General features: G+C 39.5%; 1 protein-coding gene across 4 annotated transcripts; it reads right to left on the bottom strand.

The window, feature by feature from the left end:
- Positions 1 to 2,477: 2,477 nt before the first annotated feature.
- On the bottom strand, positions 2,478 to 18,838 carry LOC310947028 (high affinity cationic amino acid transporter 1-like). 4 transcript variants are annotated; one of them, XM_083913652.1, is made up of 13 exons: positions 18,698 to 18,835; positions 18,425 to 18,597; positions 11,467 to 11,881; positions 11,223 to 11,381; positions 10,947 to 11,118; positions 10,720 to 10,853; positions 10,416 to 10,638; positions 8,724 to 8,863; positions 7,938 to 8,040; positions 7,161 to 7,357; positions 6,903 to 7,054; positions 5,284 to 5,392; positions 2,478 to 5,187 (listed from the first exon to the last, which is right to left on the bottom strand). In XM_083913652.1, exons 3-13 carry the CDS (start codon positions 11,834 to 11,836, stop codon positions 5,012 to 5,014), a joined length of 1,935 nt encoding a protein of 644 aa, XP_083769778.1. In that variant the 5' UTR covers positions 11,837 to 11,881; positions 18,425 to 18,597; positions 18,698 to 18,835; the 3' UTR covers positions 2,478 to 5,011. The 4 variants fall into 4 exon arrangements, with proteins under 4 accessions (XP_083769778.1, XP_083769777.1, XP_083769780.1 ...); XM_083913651.1 differs by lacking the exon at positions 18,425 to 18,597 and having other exon boundaries at positions 18,698 to 18,838; XM_083913654.1 differs by lacking the exons at positions 8,724 to 8,863; positions 18,425 to 18,597 and adding an exon at positions 8,279 to 8,415 and having other exon boundaries at positions 18,698 to 18,838.
- Positions 18,839 to 19,054: the final 216 nt, after the last annotated feature.

The raw sequence follows: 19,054 nt of genomic DNA, 5'->3' as shown, positions 1-19,054 counted from the left end.
CTCGACCAAGTGTCCCTGCATCAACCAGGGCAAATCTCACCGGTGTTTCCTCGGGTAAAATCAATGATCCAGGTTTGTCAACATTGGAAATCTGTTGGGGTAAAAGACTCGATCTGATGTCATTGATTTTATTTCTGAAGTGGTCTGCAAAGTCCTCACAGAGGGCGTCAGTTGGTGTTTTGGAGGATCTATTAAAATTTTTGTTTGTTAAAAGGTCAATTGTGGAGAAGAGGAATTTGTGGTTGTTTTTATGTTCGTTGATTAGTTTATGGAAATGGGAGATTCTTGACTGTTTGATTGCGTTATTGTATGTTTTGAGATGTTCACGTAAAATTTCATAGTGAACTGTCAGTTTTGTTTTTCTCCATCTCCTCTCAGCACTCCTGCAGTCTCTCTTTAGTTTTTTAGTTTCTGCATTTCTCCACGGGGGTGTCAGTCTTGTCATATTTCTTTTTATTGAGAGTGGAGCCACCAAGTCCAGCGTTGATTTTATTTTATGGTTAAAATTGTCAACAATAAAATCACATGGTGCTGGTAAAATTTCTGCAGGAGTTCTCTGTAAAATCTGGATAAAATTTGCAGCCACTTCAGAAGTTAGGTAGCGTTTCCTCACTGTTCTCACTGGGGCCTCCTGCTGGTTAAAACTGGTGATTGTAAAAAACACAAAAATGGTCAGACACAGCCAGGTCCACAACAGAGGGCGTACCAATGGACAGGCCATAGGTTATGACCAGGTCCAAGGTGCGCCCCCTGCTGTGGGTCGGCTGCGTGACATGTTGATTAAAATCAAGGCGATGGAGAAGGTTTAAAAATTCTCTCGACATAGGATCTGAGGAATTATCTATGTGTAAATTAAAATCACCGGTTATTAGTATTCTGTTATACATGCTATTCAATTCAATTCAATTCAAAAAACTTTATTTGTCCCCGGGGGGCAATTCAGGGCACACAGAGCAGCAAATAACGACAGTGCAACTATACAAACCATTTTAACCTAACAACAAGAATAAAGTAAGTAGGTGTTATTGACAGTAGCTCTGAGAATTCACTGTTAAAAGAGGTGGAATAGCGGGATGGTCTGGATGGGGGGGCTGCTAAAAACAAAGGCATGCTACTCAAATGATAAATATTTGTTAAAAAAGACTTCATTTGACAACATGGTGTCTTTGGTGATTGACGCAGTTCCGCCTCCTCTTTGTCCCCCTCTAGTAGAAAATAAAAAGTTAAAATTTGGTGGGGAAGCCTCCGTGAGAACAACAGGTGCATCAGTGCCAAGCCATGTCTCTGTAAGGAGAATGCTGTCTAGGTTGTTATCTAAAATGACATCGTTAATGATGAAGGATTTGTTTAAAAGAGAGCGCACGTTCAGCACAGCCATTTTAATGTCTGTGCTGAACGTGCGCTCATCATGTCTTACTAAAGGAATCTTCAAAACACAGCGTGGTCTAAAAACAGTCCTGGGTGTAGTTTGTCTGTGTGAGATTCTGGTTTTGATGGTGTGGATGTTGTTCTGTGACTCAGGTGAAACTGAACAGGGGGCGTGTGTAATGTAGGAGGGGGAGGGTGAAGGTGAGTGAGGGGCAGAGGGGGCGTGTGTTGTGTAGGAGGGGGAGGGTGAAGGTGAGTGAGGGGCAGAGGGGGCGTGTGTAATGTAGGAGGGGGAGGGTGAAGGTGAGTGAGGGGCAGAGGGGGCGTGTGTTGTGTAGGAGGGGATCAATCAAGTGTGATTTCAAGCTGAATGCATATTATAGCGTACGTTTTTAGAGACATAGATTATATAGATGGATGATATTCGTATCATTATTCCAAAGTGGGTTGTGTCATTATTTTATCATACACAGGCCCCTCAACTAAAAATGTGTTTCCTTTTGTTACAACAGTTGGATGTGCAGAGTTTGAAGGTACGAAAGGGAAGAACAAAACAGAAGAAAGCAAACATTAAAGCAACAATAAAACTAATAAAGTCAGTAATACAGCTCAAAAAATAATAGTGGTACCACTCAAAGCTAGACATACAGTGACTGAGAAAATACATTTACGATCACTACGGTTAAACTAATGCTAACTTGTAACATTAACATTACTCAGAACCCCCAAATGCACCTTTGCTTGCTTTAAGGAATTTTTTTTTTTTATCGTACCGGCCCTACTTTTGCGAGTTAAGTTCAGTAGTTTAGAAGTCAATCCTGATCCATTATTGAACTTATACAAGTATGATGTAGACTCTTGAAGTTGCCAGTGCACACAAACCAAGAATGGGCTTGTGTCCAGCAGGAAACAAATGTAAAAATTAAAAAACAAAATGTCTTTCTAAGGATAAAACAAACACTAAAAAAGAGTAAAAACGGGAATAACCAAGAACACAATTAGCTTTGTCAGGCAAACCATTTTGTAACATGCATGAAAACATATAAATAAATAAATAAATGCAGACAAACTTTGGGGTTTAACTTTCAGCATTATTTATTTACAGCAGTAACTTTACAAACCGCAACCAGTATCAAGACAACACATGCTGAACATCTGACCTTCACCACTCTGATACACTGTAAACACATTTATAACTTAGCAGTACTGTAAAATATAAATCTTTTTCAAGCTTCATAACATTCTGAAATAGTGCAGCATGCAAATGTTTACATAAAACAGACAGTGTACTTGCAGTTTCAATAGCATAGATGAAGCAGCACATGAGTTTTAATGTAACAAGAATGTCAGTGAAACTAGGGCTGCATGTATCACATCCAACCCAAAAGAGAGATCATATTCACCCAATGGATAATGTGTTCTTTCAAACAAATATATTCCATCTATTTATGAGCAGCTACATCATTGTTGGCACAATTTGTTTTAGATATTTACTTTACATAAAGCTTGCAACTAAAGATCGTACAGATTAAAGCTGTGGGGTGACGGACAAGTGAAAGTTGGAATATGGGTAGTAACGTTTAAGTCAAATCAAAACGCTATTTACAAAAACAGACATCAAATGTTTGAAATTTGCATTTCTAACAAAGGTAGCGCTTCACGTAATGTTATCAAAATGTATACGATCATGTCCCACTGATTTAAACATCTCCCAGTTTCAATAAAAGCTTATAGGACGGACAGGAAAAAGTAACTTTCTGCAGCACAGTATTATGTGGCAAGGCTGCTTCAATGTCTCAGAAATGCAACAAAGTAACACAGTACATATTTACAAAGCTATTTAGTATTTTAAACTTGCAGGCTGTTTTCAACGTCATCGTTAAAAAATCTACAGCAACTCTGACAATGAATTGCAACATTTTTTTGATGCATTATCCAATTAAATGCAACAGAATTTGGCTTCTGGTACAATCAATAGTTTTTCTCAATGAAACATAAATAGCAGGAAAAGAACACATTAAACCCTAGTGTTCATTTAAAAAGGGACTCAGTGTTTCACCTTTGTCAGTCTTTAGTGAACACACATACTCTAATGTGTTGCGCTCAGTTTTTAGCTGCCCTGGGAATCTGCACACACTCACGATCATTAAATAATGCCTGACTGGCAGAGGCACTTTCAGATGCTTTCCGCTATAAGTGTTGGTGTAGTAGTGTTTCTGAATAAACAGCATGAACATCACCATGGAAACGGAAAGGTGTTCAATATCACCAACTGATACTACCGGTACTTCATCCCATTCAGATGTATGTGAACTAAAAAGTGAAAAGGTACACAGGTGAAATTTCTCTTATATATTATAAATATTTGATTTCAAAAATCCAAAGTGTACATTATATACAGACGATATACATAGTTAATTGCTTTAGCTGGTGATAGATATCATACCTTTTAAAAGGTGTAACATTCATTTGGGTAATAGGCACTGAAAATACATCCTCCAAGGTATCTGATAACATTAGCAGCTTTTCCTTTCTTTCTTTGGCTAGTTAAACAAGATGGAAGTTCCCAATGGAGACAACACTGGTGTATTTGATCTCTGGTAAATGTGTGTCGTGAGGAGACCATCAATCAGCTAGAACACTTTCACGCTGAGATATACTGATCACAAAGTACTGTATCAGATTATTCAGAGCACCGTGGTGCATTATTCTGAGTTATTCTGTAAAACGTAAAACACAGGTAGAGAGTTGTGCTTTCTATACAGTACATTTTCTCAGGAGTGAAATATCGGCATAAATAAGTTGTGCCTTTGAGGTAAACTTACAACACAAAAAAGGCACTTTGAAATTCTGAGTTTGAGAAGACTTGCTTGCTGATTCTTAATTATTACAATTAATTAAGGTGTGAAATTAAAGGATGTGGACTCTAAAATAACCTCCATGGGATTTGGACACAGTAGCCGGCACTGTGTCTTTCTAATACAGCAAGAGGAATGACAGACATTTACCAGGAAATCTGCCAAACGCATGCATATTTGCTTTGAAAAAAAACGTTTTGTTTTTAAAAAAAAATGGATGAGCTTCATTCATTTTCATCACAATGCTTTTGAAATCCATGATATATTTTCTGTAAACAGACAACATAGCTACAAATGTCAAGCTAGAAGAGTTACAAAAGCTGAACTCTCAAAAATAGTTAAAAGATGCAGATTACAGGAAAAAAAAGAATGGCCTTATTCTGATATCCTGCGGATTAAAGGAACCGGAAAAAGTATTATCATAGATATATGTACAGCAGATGCCTTGAACAAACTTTGTTTAAACTACTTGTACTTTGCCTTTGGTTGCTTTAGTTCCACAGAGTTAGTCGTGCAAAACATACAAATATTACTTTGAACCACAAAATAAAAAGTTTTCTGAAAAAAAAAATGGCTTTCAGATGTTTGCAGACATCTTGTCTTTTTAAAAGTTTTTACTTATCCTTGCATCTAATTTGCCTTTTTACCATATTAAAACAATTGGCCAGAGTACGGGAACAACTCCATGCTCTTATTGGAGGGGTGCATAAAAGTCTCCTGGATTTACATATTTCTGAGAATTGAACAGAACAGAAATAGAGTGAATTAGTTAACCTCCGGTTTCCTCAGGAATCTTCATCATCATCATCTCCGTTAGCAGTTTGTGTGTCATGTAGGAAGGCTTCCTTCTCTGTGGCCATGGGCTCTCCCTTTATTGTGCAGGCTGGTGTGTAGTTGTTGGACCTGGTTAACACTGCCTCAGCACTGTTGCGAATACCATAACCAAAGTAGATAAAGAAACCTAGAAATGGTGTAGAAACATGATGGCAAATGCATTAATTCATTTCCCCAACAGCAGAGATAATATTTGACATTGTTGTCCAAAAATTGGCAGTACCTAGAACCATCCAAATGGCAAACCGCATCCATGTTCCTCTGTCAAGCTGCATCATCAGATAGACGTTGATAAACATACTAATGACTGGGACAAAGGGCAGCAGGGGAACCTGTGAGGTTACATACCAACCGTAAATATAAAAAGATACACTCAAAGAATGTAGAAATGTGTGACATGGGCCTTACTAACAATGGCTAAGTGGGTAATGTTGCTGGAAAATCTGACAATCAGTTCTAAACAACACAGAAAAAGAGTAATTATTTAAGATATATTCAGCACCCTACAGGGAGGGAGCAGTGTGTAGGACTTAGGGGATCTATTGGAAGAATGGGACATAATATTTATAATTATGTTTTCACTGGTGTATAATCACCTGAAACTAAAAGGCAGGGACACACTAAGCTGACTGAGAATGAGCGTCGCCCTAGTTTTTGTGGTGTGTCCCGCACCATTGCCAGTAATCTGCCCTGGTAGGCTGTTTTTTAGCCTATTCTGCATGCCTTGCAAGGTTTTACATTACCTGAAGGCCATCATTGGTTCTCCTACATGCTTGGAAAGGGATGGGTGAAGGAAGGGGCATTCGGTTGGTTGCAAACTGTAACCTCACCGCTAGATGTCACTAAATCCTTTACACTGCTCCTTTAAGTCTAAAACACCTTTCCCGAGGAAACAAACAGAATGAATAAACTCTCCTCTTAAACACAACAGCTGTATATTTTCTGATAGATAATATAATTCCTAATTATTTGACGTGCCAGAAGAATTGAAATGAAGATTACATAACAACTCTATGAATTTTAATCCAATAACCTTGAATGACATTGCCAGTGGTTTTAGATGTTTTAGTCCATTAACCCCCTATACACATTAATGCAAAAGCAGATATAAAGTAAAAGAAGCCTTTCTCTATATAGTCTGACATCATCATCACATATATTCCCAATATTTATTTGTTGTATGCATCCACTGCTTTTTAAAACTCTCTCTCTCTCTTAAAAAGCTACAGCATATTGTGTTTCCATTTCCCCCCAAAATCAGCCTGGTGTCCGTTGTTAAGTTGATGGGCTTAAAAAATGAACAACAAATTCACATTTCTGCCAAAAGTCTGCCATAAAACTAAGGTTATTTCATATTTTCCAGGTCGGCATTGTCTCCCATTAAGCTTGAGTCTGACTGCAATGAAATATAAGTGATGAGATGTTCACAATTTTTCTTCTATCACTTCTTTCACAAATTTGGCAAGTTCATTTTAAGTAGGAACTGAAATTAAGCATTTGCAATCGATTTAACAACAGATGGTGTGCTTTGTAAATAGTCGGCAAACTGTTAAATACACAAAATTTGCATTTGCCGGGCTAATAGATGTGTATATAGTCATTTAGGAGGATAGTTAGGAGCAACTTGACTGTTTGCTCTGTTCACTGTATTTTACAGCAGTTAAACTACGATAAAACCTTGCTTTCAAACAGCTTTTTATGAAGCCTTCAAGACTACAGAGGGGGTTATGAGATTAGCAGAATAATATAAACATCATGCTTATCACATTGTGACAGTGTCATCTTGTGCTGTGACTATGAAATAGTGAAGGAAAACTCTTTGGATAAAAGAACACACTCTACCTTGAAGGCAAGCTTGGCCTTGCTCTGTGGCTGTCTCCAGACAATGAAAGTGATAATCAGACAAACCACCACGATAACACAGAGGACAGATAATGACCAGGCTGCCAGCCCTCCGTGAACAGCTACAACACTGAAGACACACACCAAGGCACCTGGAGGGAAGAATAAGACAGTGAGAGGTGATCAGTTGATGTGTTGTATCAGTAACCAGGGGAAATCATCCAGTTTCTCTGGGCTTTGTATATGTCTGTGTCTCACCGAGTACGCTGGTGCAAATGTTGACAGCGAACCCGGACAGAGGGGACGGCTCTGGGTTTGAAGGGAAGAGTAGATTCTTGATGGTGAAGCGATCCTCTGGTTGTGGCAGTATGTCAGTGCTCCCATCGTCAGTCCCTTCCGGTTCATCCTGAGTGTTGGCCATCTCATAAGCCTGACTGGGCTGCTCAGGCTGGTACCTTCACATGGCAAAACAGACGGTCAAAACCACACTTGGAAACTGCTGTTCAATTAGGCTAAGGACACAACAGAAGGTTTTTAAAAAAAAAAAATACTAGCCAAATTTAAAAACATGCTGCATCACATTCTGCATACTGCAATTTCCCAGCTTGGGACCAATAAAGTATTTATATTCTATTATAAAGGGTACAACGGATGTTTCTCTGTAGTGAATATGCTTCAAATGATTAAGATGATTCATTACTATCATCAAATATGCATAGAATACAGTAAGGCTGGGGTCAGTAGGTTTAGTATCCTTTACATTATCTTTTAACTTTGATAACCCTCAGTGGCTATCCTCATCCCCAAAGACTCGCATCCCTGTGTTTGAAGAGTGCAGCTTAGATCAGTCATCTAGTATCAAACTGCAACTGAAACTGTGAGCGTTTCAAACACTTGCACACATGTGGCCCGACTAGCCTCTAAATGGGGAATGCCCTTACAGTGAGAGGATGTACAAATACAGTTTTATTCAACCTGGTAATCTAGCATCCTGTCAAGACTGTTAAGAGATCTGTCAACAGAGATGAGGCCTACCTGAGGACCAGTACACAGGCAGCCACAAGAGTATAGGCCAGCAGAGTACCGATGGACATGAGGTCAACCAGGTCCTTCAAGTCAAACAGGAAAGCCATCACAGCTGCAGGGCACAGGAGAAAAATACACAATGTCAGCAAGTCGATAGATGTCTTCAAACTAATCCAAAATCTTTAAAAAATGCACAAAACAAATTCACCACGATATAATGCAGATATTGTAATGCATACAAATTGCCAAACTATAACTGTACAGCTCCATTTATCTGGAAACCTTATGTGATTTTTTCCACCATCCTCCTTCCCCAAAAAGTTGCCCTTGGCCTCCTCTCAGCTACCTACCAGACATAAAACCTGCCACCACGGTGGAGATGGTGGGCGTCTTCCTCTCGCTGACACGTGCCAGAAACGAGAAGAGCAGACCATCGCGAGCCATAGCAAAGATAATGCGTGGGAGTGGAAACATGGAGCCAAGGAGACTAATCCAAGGATGAAGGAAGGAGGCAGACATTTTAAACTTAAAGAATATGTTTGGGAACTCTGGTTTCACATAAGGGCCTCAACTGCAGCTACGACGTATTGATAAACAACACATGATGCTGTTCTCAGGATGTTCTCGTGTCAATAATTATTGAAGAAATATTACATTTGCTGTCTTTATGCTGTATGACCATCTTTTTTTTTGGTCGATTGCTTGTGTTGAGGCCATGTGTACCAAAAGTGTCTTGTAGGGTTACAGGGTGATTAGGAACCCCAACCAGTTAGTAGGTTTAGGTCATGACCTCACCTGCCACAACACCTGATGTTACTGTAGCTGTTAGAGGGGTTTTGGTTCGTGGGCTGATTTTGGCCAAACTTTTGAAGAGCAGTCCATCTTGTGCCATGGCCCAGATCACTCTGGGCATTGGGAACATGGAGCCTAGTAAACTAGTAAGGGAGAGAAAAGCATGCAATGCAAGTGAATGCACACAGTTAGAAAATTTGACAGGACTGTTAACACAAGGTTAGAGCATTCTCTAAAACGGGGCCCAAAACATAAAAAAAAAACGCCCCAGACCAAAAATAATACAGGGATGTCCACATAACAAAAGACCATCTAAGGATGAACATTGCAAACTAGATTAGGCTATTTAATATTAGGTAAATACTATCTACCTATTAATAAAATATAAATAGAGAACACATAACAAACAATTACAAGGTTTTGGGGATTACAATTAGACTAAAAAAGTAAGTGAAGCTGAATTAAAAAGATACCCTGTGGAGTTTTTGCACGCAGGTGACACAATTTGCATTCCTGTCAATGGCTTTAAGCTACTCCATTGACTTACAGGTCACAAACACCTGCAGTCATTTAACCATGAACAGTGCAGGTTTCAAACTGGTTTCAAACCAAATCTCGCTTTGCAAATAAGGAAAGAAATGTATGTAGAAATGTCGAACACTTTTGTTAGACCTTGAGGATATGTTAGTAAGAGTAAACCTGAATACAAACTGAAACTTTGTTTGTTTAGAAGAAAACTCCACAGGGAACCTTTAATTAAGTTGAAATACAAAGGTCATGTACGTAACCAGCTCCTTTACAGCGTGCTCACACTGTCCTTTTGGCCGCGGCCAAAACCGGTTTTTCAGCTAAAGTCTAGTACCTTTAAGTAATGTGAGCGCACCCGCTCCGCGCTCAACTGCGGCCAGCTGGGCCGCCACGGCCCGCTTGAAAGAGGTGGGCTTTAGCGGAGCCGTTTGCACATGTACGAGCACGAGCGTGCGCACGTGCACGCGCACGAGCCCTACGGCAGTAGCGTTATGTCCGCCTGTTCTGACATGTAAATAGAAGGACGGACCATGCGCGGACATTTAACTACAACAACAATGGCGGTGAAAGGTTCACGTTGGTGTGGTGCGGAGGTGGAGTGTTTACTGCAGATTTGGTCGGATGAAAATATTCAAAAACAGTCGACAAGACGCACAAAAACTCCGAGGTCTATGGAAAGATTTGTAAACAAAGCCACACACGCGATCAATGCGTGTGACGTGTTACGGCTTGATGGCGTGTGGACAGCAAGAAGCATTGGCCGAGGCCCTGGTAGTGTGAGTACAAACGGGGCTGGGGCGCGGGGGGGAGAGGGAGGGGGGACAAGTACCCTAAAGTCCGGGTCTCGGTCCGGGAGGACAGTGTGATCACGCCCTTAGAGAAATGATCGCAAATATACTACAACAAGTTAGTAGTACTTAACTCAATAAAAGAATACATGCAATTCTAAATTCAGTGTACTGGACATAATAATAATAATAATAATAATAATAATAATAATAATAATAATAGATCAATTTTACTGTATATAGAGCTTTTCTCAGTACTCAAAGACGCTTGTGATTAAGACATGAATGATTAATTCCTAAAAAAAAAAGATAAAAACATGCAAACATTTACAAATCCTCACAAATTCTCATGCAGAGAGACAGTAGTAGAGCATCTTACCTGGTCGACAAGGCACATAAAGAGCCAATGGCCACTGCATAAGTGGCTCCCTCCCAGCCCACATACTTAAAGGCCACTGGCAGAGGGCTGTTCTTGTCCAGCATGTAGTAAGGCATCATCAAAGTGAGGGCTGCGGACACACCGAAGTATGCCACAAAACAAATAAGGAGCGAGGCCACAATCCCGATAGGAATGGCCCTCTGAGGATTCTTCACTTCTTCTCCTGGGGAGGACACATAACTGGAGATGTGAGAGGATAGGGGGTCATGAGTGTTGCTTATCAATTTAATGTATTTCCTCTCACCTGTAGTGGCAATGCAGTCAAACCCTACGAATGCATAAAAACAGGTGGCGGCCCCAGAGAGGACTCCAGTCATGCCAAAAGGCATGAAGCCGCCTTCACCGAGACTTTCTTTTGATGGTAAGGTCTCAGACATACTGGAAGTAAAAGAAAAATAATGTGCTTAATTTTAAACACAACAAAGAAACACATTTTACACTTTTTGGGAATAAGGTATTCCTTTCACTCACTTATGGCTAGAGTTGCTGGTGCCATTGAGGATTTCTTCAGGGTTCAAGTTCCAGTTTTTTTGGGTTCCTTTGACCAACCCAGAGATGATCATAAACAGCAGCACCAGTACATTGATGCAGGTGAACACTTTATTTACCAGGGCCGACTCCTTCACTCCGAAAGCGAGCAGTCCTGCAGGCATTTAAAAAAGACAATGTGAAATATTGAAGCCCAGGATGAAAAAAAAAAAAAAAAAAAGTGAGATAAAACATAGATATATCCAAGCGGCTTCTCACCTGTCAGAGTGATTATGATGAAGACGGCAAATATGTCTGGATACTCTGCCAGGATGCCCGGGGCATTCATGGTCATGTAACGTCTGCAGAATTCCTCAATATGCCTTCCAATCAGCTCATCAAAGGTTGCACTCCATGCTCTGGCTACACTTGAAGTTCCTGTGTGGATGAAAGTATTTCTGTGAACTGAAAAATATCTGCTGTAGCAGCCAACTCCTTTCCTTCCTTATTTAAAGTGTCTCACCGATGACATAAGAGAGGATGAGGTTCCAGCCTGTGATAAAGGCCCACAGTTCTCCAACCGTCACATAGCTATAGAGGTAAGCTGAGCCGGTTTTGGGGACACGGGCCCCGAACTCGGCGTAGCACAGACCAGCCAGGACTGAGGCGGCAGCGGCGATGAGGAAGGAGAGGACGATGGCTGGGCCAGAGCTGTCCCGGGCTACAGCACCCGCTAGGACATAGACTCCGGCACCCAGAGTGCTGCCAACGCCCAGGGCCACAAGGTCAAAAGTGTTGAGGCATCGACACAAGCGGGAGTCCTCTGTGTTACAGTCCACAACCTTCACCCGCAGGAGCTGCTTTCCAATGCCCTTTAACGTTGCCAGAATCATGCTGGCCGGAATTAAAAGCTCTTCAGAAGATAATTTACCTGTTGACTGAATGAGACAGGAATAACAGATCATTGAGATTACAATGCACTTAGACAAAGGTAAAGAACAAAAACCTATCAAATAACAGCAAGGACTAAAGTTAATTGTCATGTTTATTCCTTATTTAAGTAAATTAATCAGTACACCAGGTGTCATACAAGAGATGAGTGGCAAAAAACATCACTGCATATTAAAAATGGTGTGACAATCCCCCTCTTTCCCTCCAGAGATGGGCTTGTTAGTGAGTGTACAGGTTATAACTATATCAAACTATTATAAAAAATCAAATTAAAAGTTGAAGTTTTGCCCCAACAGTCCTGTATCCAGGATAATAGAAATGCTTGCTTGTACTGTAGCTCATAAACTTTGTCTTTACTGGCCCCCCTTTCCTCGCGAGTGCCCAGATGGTACTGTGCATGTGCAATTGAGAGTGAGATGAGAAAGAAGCAAGACTGGCTCGCTCCTTAGCAACTTGTTGTAGAGCCCTGCCAATAGCAGTCTCCTAAAGTGTGACGAAAGCTAATGTACAATTAGAAAAGTCTGGGCATGAATGCAACACATTCAGGAAAAAATATTAAGTATGGAGCTGTATTAAGTATTGGTCTGTACGCAATCAAAATTGTCCCATAATTCTTTGTCATTCCCCCAAAAATCAAATATGTTTCTAACACGTTCATGGTAACATTTTTACACTGATATAAAAGATCAGTGGGAACATTCTTGGATGAGTTAGTACAGTACATATAAATAGCTTGTTCTGAATACCTAACACTGTATAATATTAGTACAAGATGTAACTTTGCAAACCTTTTTGGTTTGAATAAACTGCTAAACTACTAAAACTATACTGCACATTTAAACTTTTAGGTGTTTTTCATATTTTTTCACAAATAACTTGAGTGAGAATCTGCATACTTACATTAGATGAGTCTTATTTGTCTTGTATTTGTGACTTTACTTACATAGTCAAATATGACACCGCTTTTTCTGACTGGACATACCCTTGTAGGGGAGGGTGATATATCAAAAAAAATTACGATCACGATTTTATCATGTTTTTTTACACTGATTTTGCAACTTACTGACCAGTGCAACCAAAGTATTCGCCATGTAAAAACAGCGACCTAAAAGAGAAAATATTTAACAGAGCTTAGGCCAAAGAACCTTTCTGAACATTTTTTAATCAGTTTGTGCAATTTTGCAAACTTGTGCCAAGTACAATGGACATTTAACCAAAAGCTAGCTAAAGCTACCCATTTCCTCTGCTGGTGCGGTGTAGCAGGTTTGGGCAGAAGGCGGCCTCTGTGAAGTGACAGCGCTGCCTGCTTGTTAAACACTTTAGTAGTTTGCTGGTGCACGGGACATATAACAGTTTTCCAAGGGCATATTTTACAGCTTGTTCCACACATTTGACATATCTATAAATAAGTGTGGATAGAGAGCGTTGTGGCGTCATGATAGTATAACGCTTGCATGTTGTTAGTCATGACTTCCCGCTACTCTCTGAATCAAACAGGATAGGATGAGAAATCCTCGTCACTGCTTGCAGTTTGCTATGATCAGTGTGTGTTTTGTGCGGTGCATGAGGCGGACTAGCCAATAGTGGGATTTGGCTGAGGAAAATAACCTGATGCCTCTGTTCAGAGCATAGAAAAGCAGTGGATCGAATGAATGAATTTGAATTGAATTAGATTCTACACTGTAGATGAACAATGTGAAATCAACATTACAAAGTGAGCAGTAACTGACACATTTTATATCTGATTCAGATGCAATGACAAATCAGAAAGACAAAATTTCTAAAATAAATCCTAAATCCTGATGTTACCAGACATCTGTGCAGGGCATAATCCTGACAGTCCAAGATCCAATTTCAAAGCTCTTCTAAAACAGCACAGCAGAGACCGGTATAGATCTGACCAACAATGCAGACAAGTACTCACTTCCACAGCTCAATACAAAACAGGATCTTCTATCTTCACTGATATACAGTTACTCTTCTTTCAGTTTATAAATCCACTCAACCGCTTTCTCCAGCGTGTAGCTGTAGACTTATTTCCAGTCAGCTAAGGATGAATAGAGCTGAGAGAGACGTTTACATGCGCTGGTTTTGACACGTGACACAGACGCCTCTTAGTGTACAAACCATTCAGGTGTCTGGCTCACAAATAGAACAGTGACAAATCACATGGCCTCTGAGCGAAAGACTCAGAGCAGCTGTGACGACAGCCATATTCCCCACTGTGTAAGACAGCTGACTGGCAGGCTTTATTCATTATAATAAAGTCATGACATATATGAATTGTTTTTACTCTTTTACCTTCTTACAGCAGTAATGCCATCTTTTCTAATAAAATAAATACAGACTAAGACATAGGGTGCGTCTTACATATTCTAATTACAATTTAATAAGACCACATCAATCACATGCTCTGTGAATATGCAGATGCACAAGTGGGTATTTATTTCCACTACATATGTGTGTGTGGAACATGCTTCCAAAAGAAGAAGACATGATTCAAGGACTAAATGACACAAGAGCAGAAGAGCTTTGTGTTGTCTGTGTCTAGGTTATGATGACCTGAACAGTTAGAACCACATATTTCATTGGGTTAACAGATTTGACCAACATGCAGAGGCCACAACAACCCAGGTGATTGTACATCAATTAAACAACAAGGTAATTCAAAGTGCTGTAAAGAAACGCATATAAAATGACATTTAAAAACGTTGGACAAGTAAAATTATTAAAATTTTAAGAACAGTGTTGGAAAACATATAAAATGACATTTGCGTAAAATAAGTAAAAGATTATTGCAAGATATGTTATGGAAGTTGAAGTGCAGTGCAATCAGTTAAAAAAAAGGCCACAACAACCCAGGTGATTGTACATAAAGCTGAAACATGCTATATATATATATATATATCATGTTTTTTTCCGGTAACAAATAGTCTACTACATTGTACCACATGGATAAGCCTATTTTGTATACTTCTGTGGGAATTAAATACATGACAACTAAAAAGTACTGAGTATTTTTGCATTTTATTAAAACTTTAGTGCAAATGAACCTAACGTACAAGGATTCGAATGTAAAACATCAAACGACGTTATTGCCAGCTCGGGTGCTGGTTTATTGATATTGCAATAGATATTATAAAGAAAACAATAATAGACATTTTGATAATATATAGTGTAAATACTCATCTAAAATAAAAAAAGAAAACATTTTGAAAATTTAAAACTTTTATAACCTTGCTTATATGTTGCACAAGAGATAGCATTTGCTACATCGCAGGCCGGGCAAAAGGGGCAAAAAACAGCTAGTGGCTCACCACAAAGGCCTTACTGTAGCATGCACAAGATGTGACACGCAGCGGCTGGGCTAAAAAAGGAGCGTGGGCAGTATAGAACCCTGCCCTCCTCTCAACCAATCACCTAACTCAACACCTGCTCGTGACGCACAGGGGGCATGCGGGTGAATTTGGAATGGTCAGTCACATGCGCTTCACTATTTGGCTAAGGCAAAATGCTTCTGCTCCTTCAAATGTCTCTTATGTGAGCTGTGGCACTGTTTATACACATGGAGAAGACATAACATGTCAAACTAAACTTCAATATAATATATATATATATATATATATATATGTATATATATATATATATTGTGATGTGATATATATATATATATATCTTCCACCGACTTTCCACATATAAATGAATGTGTAAGATAACATTGCGTGAATTTGAGAAAAGCTTCTGACTGTCTTTAATTACAATTTTCCCTGGATGAATTTTAAAAGCTAAATCAGACACCACTGATGTCCCACTTGGCACGTGAAGGGTATTTAGCAGCACTACAAAAAGCCCACCTGCCCGTGTTGTGTAACTGGGGATGGAGCAAACAAAAGTGCCATGTGAGCGTGATCATAAACAGACAGCCTTAGTGTCTCTAGGGCCACACTGACCTTGTAACATTAAAGCTATGAAGAACAGAAAACAAGACCCAGCCATTAGGAAAGGAACTGCAGTTTTTACTGTCTTCTGAGTTTTGCTGATATGTTTATACCTTCACAGATGGAAGCCTTAAAGTGAGTCTTGAGCACACTGAATGTTTCTTGCCCTTGTTGAAGGAAGAAAAATAAATAAATGAATGTTCAAAACCACTCAGACTTAGAACTAAAAGGATCCCTTCAATGACATAAATAATCAAGACAGCCTGAAGATCTGCAGATCTAAATTGTTATCAGTTTAATGCCTGAATGTGAAACACACACACACACCGATGTTGGCACCCTTGTTTGAAGCCAGGTGCAGTCTCAAAAACAGTGTGGCCCTGTGTTAGGGCTCAACTGACATGACCTTGCAGGCTTTTCACTGATACAGTGTTTACATTCTGTACCTTCCTCACTGTTGTACTCTGTGACTTCATGCAATATCATTAATGTCACCGTGACACCAAATACAACATACGCAATAACTTTTATCTAACTTTTTTTTTAACTGCTTGCACTGCACTTTAACTTCCATAACATACGTTGCAATAATCTTTTACTTATTTTACTCAAATGTCATTTTATATGTTTAAAAACACTTTTTAAAAATTTTAAGAATTTTTTCTTGTCCAATGTTTTTAAATGTCATTTTATATGCTTTTATTTCCAATGCTTTTAATGTTTTATGTAAAGCACTTTGAATAACCTTGTTGTTAAATTGTGCTATACAAATAAACTTGCTTTGGTTGGCTTTGAGAGGGGAAGAGATGGTGGACTACCCCATGCAATGTTTCAATAAGTTTATTATCTTGGGCTACTCTGAATGCTGCTCTGTCACTTTTTGTCCTGCCTGTGGGTTGACTGGTGCATCACTACTATGTATCATTCTGCCCTGCCTGCTTTCTTACATAGAGGTAGGCTCGGAGCTGTCGTAGCTCTGTGACTCAGAGGAGCAACAGATCTGCTCCCCATTCTGTCTCTGTGTCACACAGAAAGCAGGCTGAAATAAAGGTGCAACAGTCCTGCAACAAACAGGCTGTGTGAATGGGGCTTTACATTGCAATCACAAAGGGATCTCTCTCCAGTAAAGCTGGAGGATATAACCATGATGTATCATCAAAACAATATAAAAATGTCTATGGTTTATATTTTTTTCAATATTGTTTCTTTGGCTTAAATGCTGTATGCTCTGATGCAGGCAAGTTAGGTTCATTTTGGATTAAAGTTCTAAATTAAATTGGAAAATATACTACTCTACTTTTCTTTTGTCACGTTTTTCATTCACACAGGAGTATACAAACCATGTGGTTATTTTATATAAACCATTTATTTACTGGTTACGAGAAAACATGCTTGTCATATATATTGTTATTAAGAGATATGAAATTACCTACACTAGGACAAATGATTTTGATCACAACGCCCATCCCTACTGATACAGCAACCAATAACACTCGTACATTATGTTTGTACTTTTATAGGAAAATAGTGAAGCCACACTGAACCCTCACAATTGGCTATTCTAAAGCACAAAGGAATCATACTCATCAAATACAGTTGGCCTCTTTAGACTTAGACTTCTCTTTATTGATCCCTTTTGGATGAGTCCCGCAAGGAAATAAAATGTCCAGCAGCTTACAAAAACACGAGGGAGGTATAAAAAAGCAGTAAAGGATAACCAATAAACTCTCGCTAAATAAATACAGAAAGTATAAAAAAAAACAATAAATAAGCAATAAACTCTTAAGCGATAAAAGAATACAGGTCAAATAATGTTCACAGAAAGTTAAATCAGATAAGTTAAATGTAGAGGAAATGTATAAGATCAAATATGTATGACTGTATATGACAGAAATGAGCAGTACGATTACATAATTGCACTTAAGTTGTTGATAAAGTTATTGCACAAAAAAGAAGAAGTGTCCAGGTATTTAAGAGTATACAGTAGATTACTAATTGCAACATTAGTATTGATATTATGATGATGTAGGAGGAGGGCAAAATGAATTGATACACAGCTGATTATTCTTTTGAATAACTGATGTTGGATTTTCTTTTGATTTAGTTTGGTTTTAACTATGTATGATTGATTCATGCAAAACGTATCATTCCACACAGAGGCAGGTGTTCAAAAATGTGATCAAACAGATACTTGGAGCAATTAGATATCAAATGTAGGTTAATAAAACATGCAGATTCGAATACTGAAGTGACAAAATGACATGCATTTGTCAAACATGGGTTTGGTCGAAGTCTTCATTTTCGACCTACTTTAACATGTCCATCGCGTTGTCGTGATTCAAGTAGTCTTATTAAGGCATATAAAACTTAGTAACACTGATGAAACGTGTGCAAGAATGCCATTCATTTACAGTGTGGGCAGGCTACATGAATTCACCCACACCACTGGGGCAAAATAGGACTCGCTATAAAAGGCAATGTCTGCCCTCGCGCGCACAGCTCAGTCTATTCAAAGTACAAACATCCAAAAGAAACGACTTCTGTTTCACTTCTATTATTCTATGAATCATTAGGAAAGATCTCTCGACTCACTCGACCACTTTAAAGTTTGCAGATGAAGAGAAAAGAGCCCCCGGGTTGTGTTGCATCAGCCGGATGGATCCTTCCCGGGGCTTCCCTTCTCTCTCAGACCATGTGCACCGCTTCCTTACGGACTACAGCAGGAGGCGCACGGCTGGGGTGGAACCGCGCTGTCGCTTTCCCTCCTTTTACAAACAACCGCAGCTTATTAAACGTGGCCACTGTTGAGAAACAACTTTAACGGCAGAGGGAAAAGTCCAAAATACTAAACTTTGGAAGTCTTACCTTGTTTGAGAAGACGCCGATCACAAACAGCTGCTGCCTCTTCCCGTTTGCGCGACTCAACTCCTGACAATCGTTGCGCGCAACTCTTTCATCTGATCAAACTACTGACAGATGCTTTTTAGAGAAAAGACACACGTACACACACGCGTGCGTGTACGGAGGTCCGACCAACCGTGGTGTGGGGTCCGCCCAGCTCTCTGTGGCTCCACCCGATTATTAAACCGATATCTGATTCTAATTATTCCTCTTGCTGCGAACACCGCCTGCATCCACCAGATAGCACTCTTTACAAGCGAATGCCCCTCCAACTCCTGTGGTTCTCTCAGGCATCCTGGATGGTGACCAGTGGAGGGCTCA

The sequence above is a fragment of the Echiichthys vipera genome, assembly GCF_963691815.1.
Source record: "Echiichthys vipera genome assembly, chromosome: 5".
NCBI lineage: Eukaryota > Metazoa > Chordata > Actinopteri > Perciformes > Trachinidae > Echiichthys > Echiichthys vipera.
Note: the sequence above shows the minus strand (reverse complement) of the source record. Positions and strands in the feature narration are given on the sequence as shown.